This window comes from Microcebus murinus, chromosome X (genome assembly GCF_040939455.1).
Source record: "Microcebus murinus isolate Inina chromosome X, M.murinus_Inina_mat1.0, whole genome shotgun sequence".
NCBI classification, from domain to species: domain Eukaryota; kingdom Metazoa; phylum Chordata; class Mammalia; order Primates; family Cheirogaleidae; genus Microcebus; species Microcebus murinus.
Window position 1 is genome coordinate 96,786,187 of NC_134136.1, and position 21,872 is coordinate 96,808,058.

At 40.0% G+C, this 21,872-nt stretch overlaps 1 protein-coding gene across 1 annotated transcript in view; it reads right to left on the reverse strand.

Annotated features, from left to right (window-relative positions):
- Window positions 1–21,346, reverse strand: part of SMPX (small muscle protein X-linked) — a 53,567-nt gene extending 32,221 nt beyond the window's left edge. Inside the window, exons 1-3 of the mRNA XM_012784622.2 lie at window positions 21,120–21,346; window positions 16,834–16,890; window positions 5,821–5,907 (exon numbers count right to left, since the gene is read on the reverse strand). Of these exons, the coding sequence (XP_012640076.1) occupies window positions 5,821–5,907; window positions 16,834–16,872 (126 nt within the window). The 5' untranslated portion in view covers window positions 16,873–16,890; window positions 21,120–21,346. The remainder of the gene's footprint in view (window positions 1–5,820; window positions 5,908–16,833; window positions 16,891–21,119) is intronic.
- Between the last annotated feature and the right edge of the window lie 526 nt (window positions 21,347–21,872).

Below are 21,872 nucleotides of genomic sequence, written 5' to 3' on the forward strand. Positions count from 1 at the left end.
TTTAAAAAGTTTGAGGACCCCTGCACTAAAGTACTGTTCAACCTCTGATAACTAATAAAAATGACCATGAGAAGGATTTGTGTTTCCAAGAGAAGATTGGATTTAATTTGGTATCATATGATCATAATCTGCCCAACAACAGAGTTTCATAGAACGTTAGTGCACAGCTGGCTCTAACAATGACTTAGTCCAAGAATTTTCAAAGTTTTGTTTGGGGTGCAGTGGCTGCCAGCCTTTGTTCCAATGACATCTTTAGGACTGAAAGGAACATAAGCAAAACGTCTTTGAATATGGGCAGGATGGGAAACAGTGACAGAGGAGGCCCAGCTCTCCCGTCCTGCTTTGGGGAATATGTTAAATTTCCTATCATTGAATATTGCTTGTGTCTCAGCATTAGAGCAGGACCCACATCCTATCCTTTTTTATGGCTCCTCCAATGCCTGGCACAGAGGTGCACACGCATACTTGTTGATTGTTGTTCAACGGATTAATCCCAAGAGTATACAATAGTGATAAACCTGTGCCTCTATGTACATATACCAGACGCACATATAACAGTGACTACAAAACAATAAGATCAGTTGCTGTGCGTGGCTCTGAGAACTCCAACTCATTACTACAGAACAAAGTTGCTTGTTAGCCCATTCCTTCTATTTGCCATAAGTGGGGGGGGGGCATATCGCCCCCACCCTGCCCTGGAGAAAGGTGTTGGAAGAACATTTGATCACAGTGGCAGCCATAAGAATACGTCTCAGATCGGTTTACTGCAGGGAGGGTAATTGAATGACGGCACCAGCTGTTTCACCCTGAAATCCATCCACCACCACGCTGAGGTCACGCTTCCCACGGCTGCTCCCAGCCAATGACAAAATGCAACAGGAATCCTAAGGCGGGCCCATTCCTGGGAGCTGATGGACTGCTCTGCCAGCTGGAGATTGGCCTTAGAACAGCACTGAGGTCGGAAATCCTTCCGCCCTCCCTGTGTCCTCTCCTTCCCCTGTCTCATGGTGACTGTTCTCTCAACCTCATGCAGCTCCCTCCCATTTTTCCTTACAAGTATTTTCCCCAGTAAATTATCTTTGAGTCTGCTTCTTGGAGGACCCAACCTAACACAATCCCCAGTGCAAGACTGGCAGAGCTCCCTCGGCTTGGCCAGCAACTGGGTAGACCCATACAGTTCCAGGGAAAAGAAATCAGAAATTGCACACTTGCCTGCCCCGCAGCCCTGTCATTTGGGTATTAATGCTGATGCTGTGTGTTAATCCCTAGCTGGATCTTATATCTAGTTTTCAAATTGGTTAGAACCTAAAGGAAAAAAGTATTCAAGCTTCCCCGAACTCTAACAAATTACTTGGCAGACACGGCCTTTATAGAAATGTGTTTAAAGTGCTTATTGGAGAGGATGAGTAGACATATAAAAAAATTAAGGTGCCGTTCTTCTACTAAAGGCTAATGGTTTTTCCTCTAGTCATTTTCTTTGAATCTGGTACAGTGCTGATGAAATAGCTAATGTGTCACCCACACAAAATGATCAAGTAATTCAGTGTAACTACACCTGCTGTATATATCTGGAAAATATCATTCCCCCGGATCAATGTACAGAGCCACAGGAGTGGCTGCTTTTCATTATGCACACACATTCATCATTTATAAATGCAGGTTTAGAAGCAATAATTAAAACTGTAAAACATCTACTTAGAGGACTAGGTATTCCAAACGTTCTTTGCTAGGCTTTCAGAAAGAAATTTTTAACAAGGCTATAAAGTGCTGCGTGTTTTTTTTTTTTAAATACGCGTAGCGGTGAAATGAAAAATGTTTCCTCACTTATAAATGTTCCCATGGTTGTTAGGTGGGTAGATCTTAATAAAGAAGCATGAAGAAGAAAAATGTTTCCAATTCCTTCTGTTAAATTCCTGGGTAAGTCACATTCACTGTCTTCATAACATCAAAATTGGCACATTTAACACACAAAGCCAACGTCTGTACTTATGTGTTTATGTGTAAACATGTGAACAGATACAGATTAATAATAATATTTAATATTAGGCACTTTTCTTTCAAGTTATTAAAACCTTCATACACTGTTTTTTTTATTTATCAAGGTAAGACTTTAGCCTTTGGTTTGGTAAGGTGGCATATAATGGAAAATTATAAGTGGATGTATTATAGTTAGTAACTAGACATTATGATATTGACTCAGGAAGGGGGTTAATGGTGGTGCTTTTTCTTTCTTTTTTTTTTTTTTCTTAAGGCTGGTCAAGTGTATCAGTGGTAGTGGAGAAGGAACAAAGGAATCTGTAACTGGTGTTGGTGCGTTTTCCTAACTAAATCTTCTCTCGTCTTTTAAAAACATAATAGGAATAAGATTCCATTTATTCTATGAATTTGTTATTATAAGAATTATAGTAAATTGAGGCATGAACAAGCAGGGTTCCAGATGGCCCTGTTTGTCTAATAAATACATTCCTTTTTTTTTCTTTTATAAGTAGATATTTGAATTAAGGAGGGACATGAAAGACATTCTTTGGTTTAGATAAAAGAGTGTGTGAAAGAAGCCTTATCAGCCACAGAACCATCCTACCAGTTTCAGGAATGGCTGTTCTGAAGGGAAATCTTTCCTTTGGGGGCGTCACAGAATATTTGTGAAACTTTGCTAAATGGTGAACTATTTTCCAGCTATCTCACTTTCCTCTCATCTCCCGTTTTACTACCAGATGCCCTACTGAGTTTTTCCCTAAGCTCTCTATGTGGGACAGTACAATCTGACCTGCTCATTCATGTTCAAACACTGAAGACATTAATAACAGCAAGCACTTACACTGCTTGCTGTTCTAAGTTACATGTACTCACTCACTGAATCCTCACTTCAACTCCATAAATCTGCTGCTATTATTATCCCTATTGCATAGTTGAGGACACTCAGGCACAGGAGGACTAAGAAACTGGCCCAAGGCCACACAGCTAGGAAATGGCTGGACCAGAATTAAATACGTTTACATCTCATGAAGGGACCAGGTGGAAAGGGAAATAATTAACAGAAAATCCCAATGTGCTATTTTGTGGCTTAATAGTGATGGTGTTTCAGTCAAACGAGAGATTTGGGAGGCTTAGTGGTGTCTTGTCAATACCCTTCAAATTACTTCAAGCAAGCAGTTGCTTTTCTTACACAAAAGACCAGCCCTGCTTATTAGGATTTGGCTGTAAGGCCTCTGCCTCCGCACATGCGCACCTCTGGCTGGGCCAAGCAGACAGAGGGCGCGTACTCCAGCTCTGTGGGCAGAGGAAGGGCTCACCAGAGACCACAGGTGGGCTGCAGACATAGCCAGTACTCACAGGCCTTGTCAGACAGCCAAAGATTTGTCCTGGCTTCCTGCTGGGGTACATCCTCTTCACATCTGAGAGGGTGTCAGGATCAAAAAATCTGAGTTTATATGGGCGACCTACTGGCTGTGATACAGGTGACCTGTTCTGATCAGGGAAGGTATGTTATGATCTCCACATCTCCACTTTATACAGTAATTATCTTAATTCAAGGCTAGGCAACAAATCCCAAATCTATGAAGGTAAGCAATTTCGAGTTTGCATACTAGATGATAAAAATTATGGATGTATAGGTCATTTTGAATCCAGATTCCATTTTCCCATTCAAACTGTGCCTCAAAAGGTGGCTGGGGCCTCAAGCTAACCCACAAAATCCTACCTAACCCACCTTGTGGCCAAGCCAAGCTGCCTACCTACTCCCCTTACAGTGTTGTTTCCATGAGAAACCTATTCTGAGGTCTGGCCCAAAGATTGAGTCATTAAATCTCACTCCCTCCCTAAGACCTCATGAATCCTGAAAGTTCATTTCTGCTTTTACGGTAAGGGAATTGCACCCCCAGATCCACCCTTCTGCCCAGTGAATCCCATGAGAAAGGCATGACACAGTTTAAGAAACACTGGGGTTTCTGGGCCTCTGTGGATACCTCATTCCCTCCATCCTGTGATGAATACAGGTTGGCCATTTGTATATGTGGCTGGTTATAAAGGAGGTGTATCAGTTCTTAGCTATTTTGGAATGTGCTGGAACCATCAGATTGGGGACAAGGAAAGAGTGAGTGCAAAGTGCTTTCTCATTTCCTCCACTTGTGTGGAGGAATGTACCAGTTGTACAAAGAAGAACCAATGGCCATCTGTACCACAGATGGAAGATGAGATTCAAGCCTCCAAAACAACTGTTAGATCAGTCAATTTAATGAGAAAAGAGGGTCAAGCTACCTTCTGACTGATTGCCATGGTAGTGACAGACGCAGTTGAAGAGGAAGCACAGGAGGAAAAATCTAATGAATTCCACTGTCATCCCCTCCACCTGTCCACTGCCTTTTTCTTACAACATGCAAAAACAATAGGCTCAGGAGTCCTTCATGAAAATTGGATAATTAGATCAACTGATGAACAATCATTTATAAAATACCCACTAGGCTATTGCCATGTCCATTATATCACTGACTCCTCACAGTGACCATCTGAGGAATGGAGGAGACAGACTCAGAAACACTTGACCAAAGTCCCAGATGGAGAGCTCACGATAATGAGATATCTGGAAGGCAAAGTGAGCAATACCAGACTATGTAACCATAAAAGCGGGGGGGGGGGGGGGGGCAGGTCTTTGCAATTTGTATGTTCAAATTTTATTTGTCACATAGTAGGCACTCAATAAACATCTGCTGATTGAAAAAAAAATTTTTATCAACTTAGTGGCTAAAATTCCAGAATTTGATGATGTCACTAAAATACTCCATCTTCTCCTTTCAAAGATTATCTTTCTATTGATAGGAGGCTAGAACCACTAAGTTAGGACCACACCAGGAATATTCACAGGAAAGAAGGTTAGAGGCAAAAAGTTTATTAGGAATAGATGTTCTTTTGGGAGCAAATACCAAAAAATGTTACCTGTTAAAATTAAAAGTCTTTTCAACTTTTTAAAAAGATAAAATACAATTTGCTATGCCTTGTGGCTTATGGCTTCATTTAATTCCATTTTCCTTGTCTTGTGCTAATAAAATGCTCCAAAATCAGAACTTTTTTTTTCTAGAATCAGAACTTCCAGGTTTCATTAGAAAAGTCACAATTTGTTAAGAAATATAAACATCTGAGGAGGGAACTCTTCCCTATTTGCTGTATTCATTATTAATTTTAGCCTCCATTTTAGCAGACTGGGTACTTGCATTTGGGGGAGAAGTAAAGAATTAGAAGAAAAAAATACAGAAATGGAGGCTTAACAGATTCCCTTGCAAAATCCCCTTTTCAAAGGAAACATCGAGAGATTGAGTTTTTGTTTGCTTGTTTCAATCCCCAAGTGATTTAATGTGCTTACTTCCTGGGCTCCCACTCAGATTCCTCACTCATCGGAAGCTATACCAAATACCTCCTGCTCACGTCTATAAAAGTTCCCAGGTGAAAACTTACCAATCAAGTGAATATTGCTAAACCAAAAGCATCTGAGAGGCTATGTCCTCTCTGCCCCCAACAACACACAATCAATCAATCAATCGATCAACAGTCTGGAAGTTAAACTTGGTACCTTGAAGTAACTGCACCAGTGACAACTGCACTTGTAAACTGCACTGTACAAGTTTGGCTGAAGGAAAGAGAGGGGCAGTGTGTTTTGTGGCTGACTGAGCAAGACGACTAAAGAAATGTATAGACTAACTGTGATTCCTGAACACACAGCCTTCTCTCTTGTGCTGGAGAGCTGGCCCTCTCCTGCCTCCATCCCCTGTAGTGAGGATTTGGAAAAGGAAAGACATTGCCTTGCTCTGCTAGCTAAGTTTTCCTCACCTCTTCCAATTCAGGAGTACATTCTTTTCTTCTGGGGGGTTGCCCAGCTCCTGGCCGAAAAGCTCCCATTGGAATATTGATGTTTGCCTAAAAGAGAAAACAGGGTAGATTTAGCTCAAGGAAAGTAAGAAATTGCTATGACACTCTCTGAGACAGTAATCATTGTGAGGAAAAATGAGTCTGAAAAGTATATCTTCAAAGCTTTTTATCTCAGGAAAATTGCTATAATGACAGCACAAAAATATGCAAAAGAAAATTTGACTTCCATTTACTCCACATTTCTGGCACTCATCCTTAGGTCTGTGCAGTGATTTTATGATTCCCTATTAAATAGAAGCATTTGAAGACAGTTTGTTCTGGCTGTTGCCCTCCTGTGGTGCATATTATTTTCCCCTCTCTGGGATGAGGAGGGAACACATAATGATAAGAAAGGAGGAAAGAGCATCTGCAAAAGCCATACCACACCTTAGCCCTCCTGGAGGGCTCCTTCACGTATACCACGGAGAAGGGAGACATTTACACCTCCGAAGCCAACTCCTCCCTTCCATCACGTCCTGCAGCTTCATTGCCTTAGGTCTCTGGAATTGTCACTCTTCTACCTTTTCCCCCACACACAGTAAGGAGTAAGGATTGTACTAGAAAGTCAAGTTCCCTTTGTATCACAACTCATTGACTCTTGTCCTTTATTAAGATAACAGACTAATCTCTATCAGCAATAAGCGTAAAATATTTTCTAATAAACATGACATACTCTAAACATTAAATTCTGTTTGGATATACTGACACAGTAATTTGAACTTGGGAAGAGAATATGTAAATTTGGATTTTGCCCATATTGTACCTAATGTCAAAAGGTGAAAATATTTAATGCAAATGCAAAACGTCTTCAACCAGTAGTATCACTCACATAAAACAAGCATTAAATACTTTTTTAAAAGTAGAACTGATTTTTTTTTTCCCACGGAAGATAAAGTGTTGCTTTATGAGTAATTGGATATGTGGGTTTGAAAAGTTGAAATTTCATTTTGATGTTATGCATAAAAATGATGCTTGAGCAACAGGAGCAAAATATTTTGTTATCTTATGACACAGACTGGATGATTTTGGTGCCACACTAAACAAAATCATTAGGAAGTATAGTAAGGTCCATTTGGAACTGCCTGGTACGAGCTCTGTTGCCAAGGGAATGATTAACCCATGATACTGGAAGTATACAGTGCCCACGTTCATGCAACATGGCAGCGGGTCTGTGCTCTGCTCCCATCGAGAGCAGGAAGTGACTTCTTTCCCACCTTGGGGCTTTAAAAATCCCCCCTCTTATTAGAATAATGCCTATCCCACAGAAAGGAACAAATCCAAAGTATTTGTGGCAGATAACAAGTGAGGTAAAACATGATGGAGCCATTCCTAGGGCCAATAAGTATTTTTGATCAGTATATACCATATATGCTAAGATACAAATACAGCATAATTTTTTTTCTTTTATTTATTTATTTAACTGGAGCTCTTTGGCAAGTACAGCACAATTTTAGAGGAAAGCATTTTGGAAAATCTAAGGCTGAGGCTCCTGTGCTATTTCTCTGCTTAATGGAAATATCAGGTGACCTAGAGTGTGAGGAGGAGGAGAGGGCATAAGACATGGTAGCAAATATAGAGCCATACTTCATTAATTCCAAGATGTACCTCCTTTAATTTTTTTTTTTTTTTTTTTTTTTTGAGACAGAGTCTCACTCTGTTGCCCAGGCTAGAGTGAGTGCTGTGGTGTCAGCCTAGCTCACAGCAACCTCAAACTCCTGGGCTCAAGCGATCCTCCTGCCTCAGCCTCCCGAGTAGCTGGGACTACAGGCATGTGCCACCATGCCCGGCTAATTTTTTCTATATATATTAGTTGGCCAATTAATTTCTTTCTATTTATAATAGAGACAGGGTCTCGCTCTTGCTCAGGTTGGTTTCAAACTCCTGACCTCAAGCAATCCGCCCGCCTTGGCCTCCCAGAGTGCTAGGATTACAGGCGTGAGCCACCATGCCTGGCCTGTGCCTCCTTTAATATCTGAAGTCAGAATGTGTCCTACAACCAATTGTATCTTACAATTTTAATTGGCACATGCTTTATTTCTTGGCAGGACATAAAATAATGGTATTTTACAATTGGTGGTGTCTTAGATTGGATGAAATATCATAGGGGCCTGAAATAAGAATATGAAAACAGTGTAAATAAGACTCACAGAAAATGATCTATATTAGACCAATAGACTATTTCTGTCACTGCAGTTTGGACGAAAGAGGGGAAACATTAATATAGGGACTATTTGGGGAAAAGGTTAACAAGGTAAAAATTTCACTAGATTTCCCCCACCCCAACTCATGTGTTAAGCATCTGCAGAGCACATTGTTCTAATAGTGAGCTCAGGTTAACATACTGTTTCTGAAAGACTTGATTGCTGGACTAGCCCATTGAATCAAGTATGTATGCTCTCTAGTAGATTATAGTTTTCAGTAAGGGGACATGTAAAGGTCATCCAGAATAATACAGTAAGGTAAAGCACATGCTATGGGATGACCACATTTTCCTGTTTGGAGATTAATTTTAGTGATGTGCCCCCATGTCACCTCTCCATGGTTCGTGGGTGGCTTACAGTAGTGAAAAGAGCCCAATGCTAGGAGTTGCTACAGGTTTTCTGTACTCGAAAAAATGACAATTGCTCTGGGTCTCATTGTCCCAATTTGTAATATTAATGTTAGGCTGTGTCCATGGTTTTCAAACCTCTTAACCATGGAACCCTTGCTTCAAGAAAAGTATTGTAAGAACATCAAAAATGCAAAATAGACACAGGTGGAGGGTGCAAATACCTATATCCTCACAACAAACTTCTGAGGTTGGTATTATCATCTTCATTTTACTGATGAAGAAATGGACTCTCAAAGAGGTTTAATTTGCTCAAGGTCACACAAATAAAGATTCCAAATGGAAGCTGCCTGACTCTGGACATAGACTTTTTCACTCTACCAAACCCATCTCCAGAGACTTCTCTTTTCACTTGGCAGAAGATAGCTCTAACGAGCTCTAAAATCCTCTCAACTAGCCCTAAAATTGCAGACTTATGACTTGAGAGTGGCCTTCAAAAAGGGACATACAAAATGGATAATTTCAGAATAGGTGCCAAAGAAAAGCCACATTGAAAAATGAGCCATTAACTCCCTGACTTGATGCTTTTTCTTCTTTTAAAGCATCACTCAAGAAATCAGGAACCCAAATGGGGTTTTTTGACAGCAAATATTGACAGGAACCAAAGCAGCCTAAAAACATGTCGAGCATTCAATCGTTAATGTGCACCAATAAAGGAGTATAAAAGGAGTGCTTTGTCAATTGTGGCATGCATTACATTAGTAATAAGAAGATTAGAGATGTTTCATTAATATAATTGTAGGGCAGTAATATTTGAGTGACAAATTATAGAGTAAATTATAGCCATAATAAAAATTCCTTATAACTTGAATTTGATAAAAATATGTAGACCTGTAGCGCTGTTTTTATTCCATTGGCCAGAAAATTGGGTCATATTTTTGTCTCTTTTACTGACTAGCTCTGTATTTGAATGCAAATGAAATATCTTCTCAATGACTCAATTTTTCCACCCGCAACTTGGATATATTTGCTACTCAAAATGGGTTTGGAATATAAGCTAAATTGTTATGAAAGAATAAACACTGAAAAGGCTTAACATCAATGATTTAGAGTTAATATAAGGTTAGACTTCCTTCTCTATATAGATTCTGTATAAACGCAAAGGAAGTAAGCTCTTATTTTTCCTTTTGTAATGCAATACTTTGTACTTCTTTTCCCTCCTTAGGGTTTATTCATTTTAGATATTTTTAAATATGCCCTTGATGTAGCAGACCCGGTGCATCACTTTCCCAAGCTATACATAATTTGTTACATCCTCCAAGTTGGGAATGGAAAAAATCTACTAGATCATCTTTTGCCAGGACAGGATACAGTTCCCTGATAGAAGACCTATCTGATGTGAAATTAATACTACACTTGATCTCACCAGGTGAAGAAAAGTAGAAAGAATTCCCTGTAAGTTAATTCCACTACTCCCTTAATTATTTGTATTGTTCTCCTTGCTTGGTTCCAGGCTTTGAGTCCGAAGGATTCTGGAAACAATATTCCCTCCACAGCCCCTCCTGTGTGGCTTACAATGGAATGACATCTTTCCCCAGTGGGTTGGATTCTGATAGCTGCCAGCCGCTGGGTACTGACAATTCCTATTGAACTTTGCTTTCCACGGCCATTGTTCTCTTATCTCCCCCTCCTTTTTTGTCTCTCCTTTTCTGAACCCACTGTGAGTTTTCTGAACAGTTCAGAGGCTTTTGGAGTTTCCTCCTATTGCATTTTTTTTTTCAGATGACCCCCCTACTGATTTGATCTTTAGATTTCAAAGGCCCCCAGCAGCTCCTGCCAGAATCTATAGCCTCCCCCATTCCATTCTCCCATGGCACCTCGGCAGAGGAAATTCTATAGGGTTGCATTTTGCATTATTTCTTTCTGCTCTTTCCTATTCTCACAGCCTTAGTTCTTCTCTGAACAGAGCAGGACATGACATTTTGTCATTTACAGCATCTTTGCAGAAGACTTTCAGAAAGAGGTGTGTTTTCTCATAGCTGATTAGAAAATGAGATTCTTATTTGATATATTAACCCAAAATAAGAAAGACATATACATGCACATATCTACCAACTGAAATATAGTCAGCCTATTTTAAAATAAAATTCTATATCACTAGAATGTATGACTGCTCAGGGATTCTTGGAATGTGGAGTGGATTCAAAACACACAAAACTTCACCACTCAACATAATTTTAAAAAACTCCCACTCAGCCACTGTTTTTCACCCATGATGTTTCATACTAAAAGGTCTTATTTTTCCTCTGTTCTCAACACTTTTTGTTCCCTTCAATAATTTCCTGAGTGACTCAACTATAGTCTCATCATCCAGGGAAAAGCAGATTTCAAGAATGTGTTATACAGCTATTAAGATAATGTGCACAATTGGTTGGGGGCAGGTTGTATTTCTGAAGTACTTATGAATGTCAGCATCAAAAAATGACATCTTTTAGCCAGTATATGACTGCTTGCTTCATGTCACAAATATAGAGCCCTGGTCAGAGCAGCAGTGATCATTAGCTGGAGGTAATACTGAACCCACTTGAGACTCAGACTCCTACACTCAAGTTCTTGCTACACTTTAAAGAAACCAGCATTGGAAATCATAAGCAATGTATTATAGTGCTTTATTTAAGAAAGAAACAGTAGATCTATGATCAAAGTAAAAGCCTTGGCTGTACATTAAAACAAAAGCCAAATGAAAGTTAATTTTTATGTTTTAAATTTAAACAAAATATTGAAGGAAGGTATGTTATCAGTATTATGTTTTTTAGCTTTTTTTTGGTTTTTTTACAAAACTGAATGGGTCTGTAAAGTATGATTTTTAGCTTTAATTAATACCTTGGATTAACTGGACAATCATGGATAGTTATAGTCTATTCCTCCGTACCAAGGATTGGCATACACTTGGAATCTTTTTTAAACTGGAAATCATACACAGGAAACACTTTGAGTCTCTAACACCTGTCTATGAATTTTTTTGTCTTCCATGGAGACTACTTTCTTCTTCCATAGATCTTTTAGTCTCTGGGCAATGGAAGGTGGAAAACCAATGGTAATAGGTAGGGAAGGGAAAGAAGTACTCAAACGTGGAATATCAGAATATTCTGTTCTACATGTGCATTAGGTAGCAATGGAAAACTTCCCACGCTAAGAAACTGTACACTCACCAATGATGCACGGCTGGCTCATATAATCATTCTTTTAAATGTATGATAAAGAAGTTAGATTTAGTTGCACAAGCAGCTTGATTAAGCCAATGTAGCTGAGAGGTGATGATTCAATGGCCATGGTCGTTTGTAATTTCAAGAACCACATTTGTCATTGAGTCACTTTGCACTTTTCACTGCAAGCCAACTTAATTTTAAATTGCCTTTAATCAGTGTGGGCTATCAACTTCTTCAGTGAAATGCTGACACTGTTTCTAAATGTTTGGTTGAGTTCTTTAAAAGGGAGGAGCTGACATCCATAAAATGGTAATTGTTCCTCAGGTAGCCTTGGTACTTATGATTTTTTTTTTTTTTTTAATGAGACAGAGTCTCGCTTTGTTGCCCTGGCTAGAGTGAGTGCCGTGGCGTCAGCCTAGCTCACAGCAACCTCAAACTCCTGGGCTCAAGCAATCCTTCTGCCTCAGCCTCCCGAGTAGCTGGGACTACAGGCATGCGCCACCATGCCCGGCCAATATTTTCTATATATATTAGTTGGCCAATTAATTTCTTTCTATTTTATAGTAGAGACGGGGTCTCACTCTTGCTCAGGCTGGTTTCGAACTCCTGACCTCAAGCAATCCGCCTGCCTCGGCCTCCCAGAGTGCTAGGATTACAGGTGTGAGCTACCACGCCCGCTGGTACTTATGATTACCCTTGAGATGGTCCACATCCACTCCTACAGTCTCATGCTCTATGCCAAAGTGGAGATAGTTAAGTAATGAGATTAGACAGCATTGTCAAGAGGTTCCAAACATAGCCTTTAGGATCAGACTGAACAACTGAGTTTGTTTGGGTCCTGACTCTCCCAGTTACAAGCTGGGAGAGTTATTTTGTTTCTCCAAACCTAACATTATGATCCCCAGAAATCCCACTACATTGGGCCAGGTATATGGTAAACCCTGAATAAACTGTAACTATTATTATCATCCTAATAATAAACCTTGGAAGTTATTCTCAAGAAATGTATAGACTATTAGAAGCTAGAAGAGGCTTGGAGGTCATATAACCCAACACCTTTCCCTTTGCAGATCACAAGGACCAGGGGCGTGAAGTCACATAGCAGAGCTAAGACTAGGGCACAGGACTCTTTCCAGTCAGCCATTAAGCTCTGAGATCTCACAGGAGAGGACACATAATAGATACTCAGCTTACTGTGGTCAATTGTGGAGAGAAAGGACCAGTGACAACCCAGAGAAGATTGGCTCTGTGTAAACTGAGGCCCTCTGGAGGCCTTTGGTGGTTCCCAAAGGGGATGTGTTCAGGAGGAAGAGGAAGGACAGGCAGGTGCTGCCAGTGGCCGGTGTCACTTATTCTCATTAGAGAGAGTCACCAAACAGATCGCTGATGGGATTAGATTTCCCAGCGGTTCTAACTTTCCCTACCACCTGTCATGTCAAATTCTTTCATCAGGAGGGAGCAGCTCCAGTATGCTTAGTGTGTTGATGTTACCTTGGTTACAACTGTATTCCTATCAACAGTGGTGTATATAAGAAGCAGTCTGGAGAGTCTAGAACCAGGATTGGCAAACTAAGCTCACGAGCCAAATCCAGCCCACCACCTGATTTTGTAAATAACATTTCATTGGAACATATCCATATTCATTCATTTACATATTCCCCATGGCTGCTTTTATGGTATAACAGCAGAGTTGAGTAGTTGGAACAGACCAAAGAACTCACAAAGCTTAAAATATTTACGATCTGGTCCTTTACAGAAAGAGTTTGCCAACCTCTGGTATAGACCTTTATCAGCTGCTTAGGAGACAAAGGCCCTCTCCAGACCAAGTAAGAATTAACTGATTCCTTCAGGATGTTGTTATGCCTTTGGCTGAGATTTAATTAATACATCTGAAAAGAAGTATAGAGTTAAAATCCCCTTACAATACAAAGGCCATCCCTTCTTCAGTGTGGATGTGAAAGACAGTTGTCTATATTTTCTAAGGGTTGGTCTAGTCCTGGCCTCCCTCTTATTCTGGTGCATGAAGAAGATGGAATCAGCTGAAGAGGAATCAAGCCCATTCCATGCATTACTTGGAGAGTTAGAAGAGCCTTCTCTTAAGGAAACTGTGTACTATAAACCAGGCACTTGCCATACATTATTTTGCTTATTCATTATAACAGCCCTATTAAGTAGTATGATTGTCCCCATTTTGCAGAAAGGTAAACTAAGGATGAACTAAAGCCACAGAGATTTGTTAACTGTTTGACTTCATGTTGTCTAACACACATAGGTGCATTAATTCAATTCCTGAAATACCTGACTGTTAGAAGTATAGTCTAAAGTGGCTTAAGTTCACCCAAGCCAGACAAAATAGAGATAGAGATCTAACTCATTATTTCTAGAAGTTTGCACTGCAAAACACTATCCTGTAAGATACTCACTGAAAAGGTCTGGTATGTTTAGAAAACCTTACATATGTTTCCACCCTTTTGGAAATAACATGATGCTATCCGCAAGTTATAGACTCTGAGAAATTTTCCCAAATATTTAATCATGGGAACCTTTAATCTAATCAACAACATCCCATAAAACTAGTATCCCAAGGGACACACTTTGGGAACTGTTGAACTAGATGATGATGGTGGTGATTGATGATATCAGCTAATGTTTATTAACCAATTACAGTGAGCCAGGCACTGGCCTAAGTATTTACATGTATTAAATTCATTTAACACTCACAGCAATCCTATGAGATAAAGATTATTATTAATTCCTCTCTTGACAGATGAGGAAACTGAGGCACAAAGAGGCTAACAACTTGTCCAAAGTCATGCAACTATTAAGTACTAAAAAGACCATGAGTTCCTCAAACATGGGGATCAGGTATCAATTCATCTTTGTAAACCCTACACTTAGGACAGTGCCTGACATATATTATGCATCCAAGAAACGACAGTTGAACTGAATGGGAGATAAGGTCCTAATACAAAGAAGTGACTAGAGTATTGAGTAGAACATTTAAGAACTTTAAGTGGTATTTACACAATGAAGGTAGTCCCTCATCAATCAGGGGTCTCTATTTGTTCCAGACAGGACTGTAACCTAGATGATGTTCCTACTAAAAACCATTTTGTATAGTGTAACCATTTTCATGTTTTATTTAATGTACACTACTTAAAGTTAATGCAAAGATGATAGGAAAATATCAGATAGTGCCAATCCTATTTAGCCACAAGAAATAATATTTCCTTTGAAGGTACATTAAATTGGGCTTTTTGTGTGGCATAAAATATATTGAAAGAGGCAATACCACATCCACAAGGAACCACTGTATTGCCTTGGTTGGTAGAATGGATGGATTTTTTTGTAATGCAGTATAATAAGAGCTATTGAGAATAGTCAATAGCAGCTTTTAAAATAATACAGCTCTAAAAATATATCAAGGTCAAAATTCATAAACAAAATACTGGTAAATTTTCAGTGTAGATTTTAGAGAGGTCAGGGAACACTAAGGAAGAAAAATAAACACACTTTCAGCTATAGAAGGAAGAGAAGCAAAGGCAGCCCAAGAGAAGATGGATTTTGTACCCTGGAAAATACAAAGGAAATTTTATGTTTTGTACTTTAGGAGCTTCAAATGCAATGATTAAATGGCATTACTTCTCATAACTTTAAAACATTCCTGAATAATAATTATAATAATGGTTGACTATCAATTAGTGCTTACTATGCTGTTTTAAGCACCTGATACATGTAGCCCTAGCAGATGAGTACTACTATTATCTCCATTTTACAGATGTAGAAATGGAGGCACAGAGAGGTAAAATAGGTAAAGTAATTTTCCCATGATCTTACACCAGTACAAGATGGATTATAGACCCCAGCAATCAGATTTCAGAGCCCGTGCTACTAACTGCTTATACACTTGGTAAAAGAGAAGATTCAAAAGTTCAATGATGTCACAGGTCTGGGAAACAAAATAAAGTCCACTACCACTGTCAGGGTATGTCAAAGACTCACTAGGTAGACACCAGAGAGCTAAATGTGACAATGCTGAGTGGAATCCTCACCAAATGCATAGACCCTTCCTTGGTGGTTTGTTCAATAACAAGTTTCCAGAGGTTGGTATACATCCTGCCACTTAAGAACCCCTCCAATTTAAGGATATGCATTAGTTATGACAGGTAATGATCTGTCCCTCCACCCACGTCTACCAGCAGTGTGTGCCAGGATTTCTAAAACCTCCTATGATGTGTTCATAACCTAGCCACACGCACGCCCCTCCAAAATATGGTCAAGCATTTGTGATTGTGTTTGTGCTGGGATGATGCATCAGACCTAAAATATTCAGGAACTGCCTCATGTCCTGCAGTATTCAGAAAAGTCCAGGAAGAAAAAATAAAGTTCCTCTGGAGAAAGCACAGATGGGCTCCATGTTGATGGAAAGGAGAGATGGAATTTTACAATAAAAGCATTGTGCCCGGTGCCTCAGGGTAGGAGCCATTTGAGAGTCAAATATAGAGTCCTTAAGAGAAATAACAAATTAAGTTTTGAGTAAAAACAAATACTGAAAGATATTTTCATAATTATATTTTTGTTTCAAGATGTCTGCTTCCCCTTTCCCTTTTTGTGGGTGACACTTAAGTCAATTTAAACAACCAAAGAATTTGTTTGCTGGGAGAGTATGAGGAAAACTAATAGCATAGGGACTTTAGAAGATAAATACCCAAGCCTTGGGAAGAACACTTAACTACAAAAGGATATTATTTAAAGAAATATGTATTTTAAACAGATGGGTGAACAAACTGTGACCTATTGATATATACATATATCAATTGGATACAAAAAATGGAAATTGAATATATTATTCTCTATTAATCAGCATATCAAAAGTATACATATCAAAAAACATACACACTACATTCTTGTAGAAGATAATCTAATTCTCATTTGTAAACTTTGATTGTCTTACAATTCAGGACAATTAAATAAAAATAGCTTCTCCTTTCTCAGTTGTACCTAATTGGTCTTACATCCTTCCTGAATTGTACCTTGCAAGTCTTTTAAAGAGGAATTTCCTTTTCTTCTTGAAGTTAATCATCAGTTAAGGGTGAACAATCACAAAAAGTATGACTTATTAAGCAATCAGGCAAGAAGTTGCAGAGCTGATGTTAAAATACAAATATACCTACTTACCTGGATGGCTCTGACATTGGAAACTGGCTGTTTCGACATATTCAAGCAGTCTTATCCCTAAAAAAACAAGTAAGAAACTGTTAGAGGTGGCAGCATTCAGATCCTCGGTCTTGATAAATTAGAATTTAACTCATGATTCAACTGGATAGTCACCCCTTTCACTGGCCATATATTCTTTCAGTCTCAGTTTCCGAAGTTACTTAGAGACTCTCCTTCCTAATGCCTGGGGGGTGAGGGGCGGGAGGGAACACTAGAGCGCCAGGATAAATCATTCAGAAGGAGAAATGCTGAGATGCCTCGCCCCTGATGCTAATGATATGCAATCAGAAACTTGAAAGGCGCTATCATCTCCTTCCCTGCCCTCCTGACCCTCTGCCAAGAGCAGCAAAGCAAAGAGGTTGTGGGAATAAAACACCTTTGTTCCGGCCTCAGAAGCTCTCAGCTTGAAACTGAACTTTTGATCTGAATTCATTATTGCCAGGGCTGCGAGTCAGTCCACTGGGAGTACTTCCTCTCCACTGAACAGGCCCACAGAGAAATGGCCCGTACCACTTCCTTACTGCCGCCATGTCTGCCCAGCATCCTGGGAGAGGCCTCTGTGTGTTCCCCTACACAAAGCCCACCCTATGTAAACACAGGCAGGCAGCAAGCCTCACCTGCTTGCTTTTGTTTCAAGGAGGGTAGTGGGACTTATAAGGGACCCTGCCAGATCCCCAAGATGGACAAGTGCTTCCTTCCCAAAGGATGTTTGTTTTCTTTCAGCACGTGAGACCTGCCTTAGAGCACACTTGGGGATGTAGGCCATGATTTATTGGGGCTAGGGGAACAGGGAATAGCCCAGCTCTGGTCTGTTTTTATAGCTTGGTCTATTAAATGTTAACAGGACTAACTGAAAAGTTAAAAATTCATTGAATTAAAAATATGCTGTGTTTTAAACCCAAACTATAAAATAGGTTGACTGAGTTCTCTCTCTTGACTGGTGTGAGGATATATATTAACCGGTGAATGAATGAACCCAGAGAGCAGTGCTGGCATTTGCCACAGGTCCTGTGAAACCTGGGCAATGTCACTCAACATTTCATTTCTAGGCCCATTTCCTCTTCTTTTAATTTTACCTGCTTCACATGTTGTGGTAAGAATTAAAATGACATAATGCTCCTGAAAAGGCCTTGTGAACTATAAAGCGTGATGCAAATATTTATTGTTTACTGCCATCATCCACAGCTTGTCACTTTTGAGTGCTGTACTGATCTGCAGCTTTAAGTTCAGAGTAAGAATTGAGGTAGTGATATTTCTCAACACCTAGAGAGATAAAAGATCTGAGAAGAATTCTGTGAAAAACTTAAGTTTTTTTGAGATCTTTAAAGTCTTAGGCTCTATTACATTTAAACAATGGCATATTTTTTTAAAAAACCTCTATAATTAGTATATCCAAATATATAATTTTTGGAGCCATGTACATGAAAACAATGAGACTGTTTTAAAAAGTTTCACCTGAATGTCTTGGTAATATATTTAGATATAGTTTCCATGCATTAAAGGCTAGGTAGAATTATTTTTTTTTTTTTTTTTTTGAGACAGAGTCTCGCTTTGTTGTCCAGGCTAGAGTGAGTGCCGTGGCTTCAGCCTAGCTCACAGCAACCTCAAACTCCTGGGCTTGAGTGATCCTTCTGCCTCAGCCTCCCTAGTAGCTGGGACTACAGGCATGCGCCACCATGCCCGGCTAATTTTTTATATATATATCAGTTGGCCAATTAATTTCTTTCTATTTATAGTAGAGACGGGGTCTCGCTCTTGCTCAGGCTGGTTTTGAACTCCTGACCTTGAGCAATCGGCCCGCCTCGGCCTCCCAAGAGCTAGGATTACAGGCGTGAGCCACAGCGCCCGGCCTAGGTAGAATTATTTTTAATATGGTTTAAAAAGTTTTTCTTGAGACAGAGTCTCACTCTGTTGCCCAGGCTAGAGTGCCATGGTGTCAGCCTACCTCACAGCAAATTCAAACTCCTGGGCTCAAGCAATCCTTCTGCCTCAGCCTCCCAAGTAGCTAGTACTACAGGCACCTGCCACCATGCCTGACTAATTTTTAAAAATATTTTTTGTATGTTGCCCAGGCTAGTCTCAAACACCTGGCCTCAAGTGATCCTTCCACTTCAGCTTCCCAAAGTGCTAGGATTACAGGCATGGGCCATCATGCCCAGCCCTGGTTAAAAAATTAAAACACAACAACAAATTGAACAATCAGGGATGCATTTTACTCCATGATATGTTTGAAATAGATTGCTGTCTTTCCTGCAATGTCAAAGAGAAATGAAGGGTTTTTTATTTTTGGTTCTAGGACACACAGCTCAATTCCAAAAAGAAAAGCTTGGTGACTTAATTTTTAATGTTTCTATTCCTCAAAAGCTATTAGAAATCCAGCAAAGCAATAATTTTCACAGGACTTTAAATATCTCTGTATATAGTATTCTCTGTGTATGTACAACTAAAGTTTAATATCACTTGGAAACTTTTTAAAAAGTTATTGTACATCGATTTGAAATGGAGATTAGGAAATTTTGTTATGCCATGACAATAACAGGTTGAAATGTAAAAAAATTAGGCAATGAATGGTTATGTTATTTATATTGCATTGATTTTTTAAATAAGCTGATTTTGGTTTTTTTACTGAGCTGATTGCACAAACTACTGGGTTGCTTTGTTTTTTGTAGCCCTCTGAGCCTAACGGCTGGATGGGCCTTGTCTCCTAAACAGTTTTGATATATTCTCATTTGCATACATATCTCTTAACATACATGTCAATCTTCGAAAGAGACATCTATAGAAAGTTGGTCAGATCCCAGCTCTCAATGCTCACAAACAGGCTAGATAACATTTGTGTAAATCAGTTCAGCAGCAGTTCCTGCTGTCCTCATTATTCGCAGAGAATCAGGGCAAAGCACACTGATGAATAAAAATAGACAGTGTTCCCTGGCTGTTTCCCTGGCCCTGCGTTCACCTCCATCAGGGATGTAGAGTGTAGCACGCACCTTCTTTCTTCATCTGCCTGCTTCATCTTGGGACCAAAAAAGCAAACTATGCCTTAGATACACACTCCACTCCCACCGGGGCCACTGCTTTTCATCCAAAGAGGTACTCTTTACAGCACTCAATTACTATGTCTCCTGGTTCTGGCTGAAATTTGGAAACGTGGCAAGTTTGACAAGGCATATATTGACTTTTACGAAGCCTGTAATATAATGGAAATGCTTGCCGGCTGAACACCGGTGAGTTTTCCTGGAAGTTCTGCATGTCAGTGGAGATCTTTAATGGTCTGTATGCTGAGTCGTGTACAACATACTGCTGCTTGTTTTTCAGTGGGCAGCCCTAATATCTGACTTCTAAATAAAACTCTCTGACTTACTAAAAATTTGCCAACAGTAATATCATGAACTTAATATGAAGGGATTCAGAGGAAAATCAATCAATATTTGGAGGGAAAGGCTTTGTTAATTCTTTTTAAAGGTCAAATAAATGGATAAAGCTCCATCTCGAAAGGAATTATCTTCTGTCCTGCAGCTAAAAATAATTCCTGAGAAGGGTGCAGAAAGATGTTCAGCTGTCCGAACTGACTAACTCCTTATTCACTCTGCCTTAAATACGCTGAGAGGGAAGAGTTACTCTTGGCATTCCCATGGTTCAGAACCTGGTGGCCACATAGAAGGGGACATGAGTGCTGCCCTCTACCCTGCTGAGGACAGGAAAATTGTGACCAGAGTGAAGCTTTTGAAAAGATGGTTCTATCTATGTACAAGACGCTGATAGAACTTTGTCATTGAGACCAAGCCTGGTGCTTTAGGAAAGGAAAAAGGCACTTTAAACTTGTACTGTGTACAAACTCTGGCAATAATTTGCATTTAAGTAGCCCAAAGAACTAGCATCATAGCTTTACTCTGCCCCAAATTCTCCTGATTATTTCTCGGCTTAGAGCCTGAATCAGTCTGCAGCTGACCAACTGTAATCCTGGCCAGCACAGCTTCAAGGTCACAGTTATCATATCTAGACTGTGAACATTTTGTTAATGTCACTGTCGATGAAAACTGCCTTTAGCTCAATATTCTTTCAGCACCCCCATCTCTCACAATTTATAAAACAGAAGCAGCAATACCACCAATGAACAGTGAATTTACAAGGAAGCTACACACCCACTGGTTACAAGCCTACAAAGTTATAAGTAGTCACTCCATGTTAAGTATCAAGGAAATTTGCTTTAGAAAGCCCAGTTGCCGCAGCTGGATCCTTCCGCTTACCTGCTTTAGGTATTTGTTTACTGTCTAAGGAAAGTCCCAAGCAGCCAGGTGCAAGAAGACAAAGCTCCTTGGAGGGTGGAAGGGATGCCCGGTGTCCTCTGAGCTGCGATCTCAATTCCGATGCTTTTCATGTGGCTGAAATAGCTCGAGTGCTCTGTGCCTCTCCCAGTACTGAGAGCTGCTCCTGGCTCGGGGCTGGAGGGGAACTCAGTTGAAGGCTAAGTGTTAAAGAGAATTCCTGTCATAGCTCACAGTTGTTCTTCCTAAATATAGAGTTTGATACAAGCCATACACCGGCTGCCTCCGAAAGGCTTGACCGTGCCGAAAGCAGGGCTCAAATGTCAGCCAGGAGGTAGCTACGATATCTCACTGCCCTCCTAATCTTCTGGAAGATGCCGGCTGCATTTTCTCACATATTCTGAGGGCGTATAGCCAAGTTCGAAAAGTAAGAAAAGCCTATCTTTAGCTTTATTACCTGGAGGCCAGAAGATGAGGAGTGTTTAACAAAAACTGGGGGGAGGTAGCGTGGCTCTGTGCTTCTACGCAGGGGCACTGCCACCAAACAGTGTTTGAATCCCAGCTTGGTCACTTGGGAGCTGTTAAAGTTATTTAATAATCAGCACTCAACAGATAGTCACCAAATGATGATAATCATCCTATTAAATTGAACTATATGACAGCCTCCTAAGCCTCAGCCTCCCCAGTAGCTGGGACTACAGGCATGCGCCACCATGCCCAGCTAATTTTTTCTAT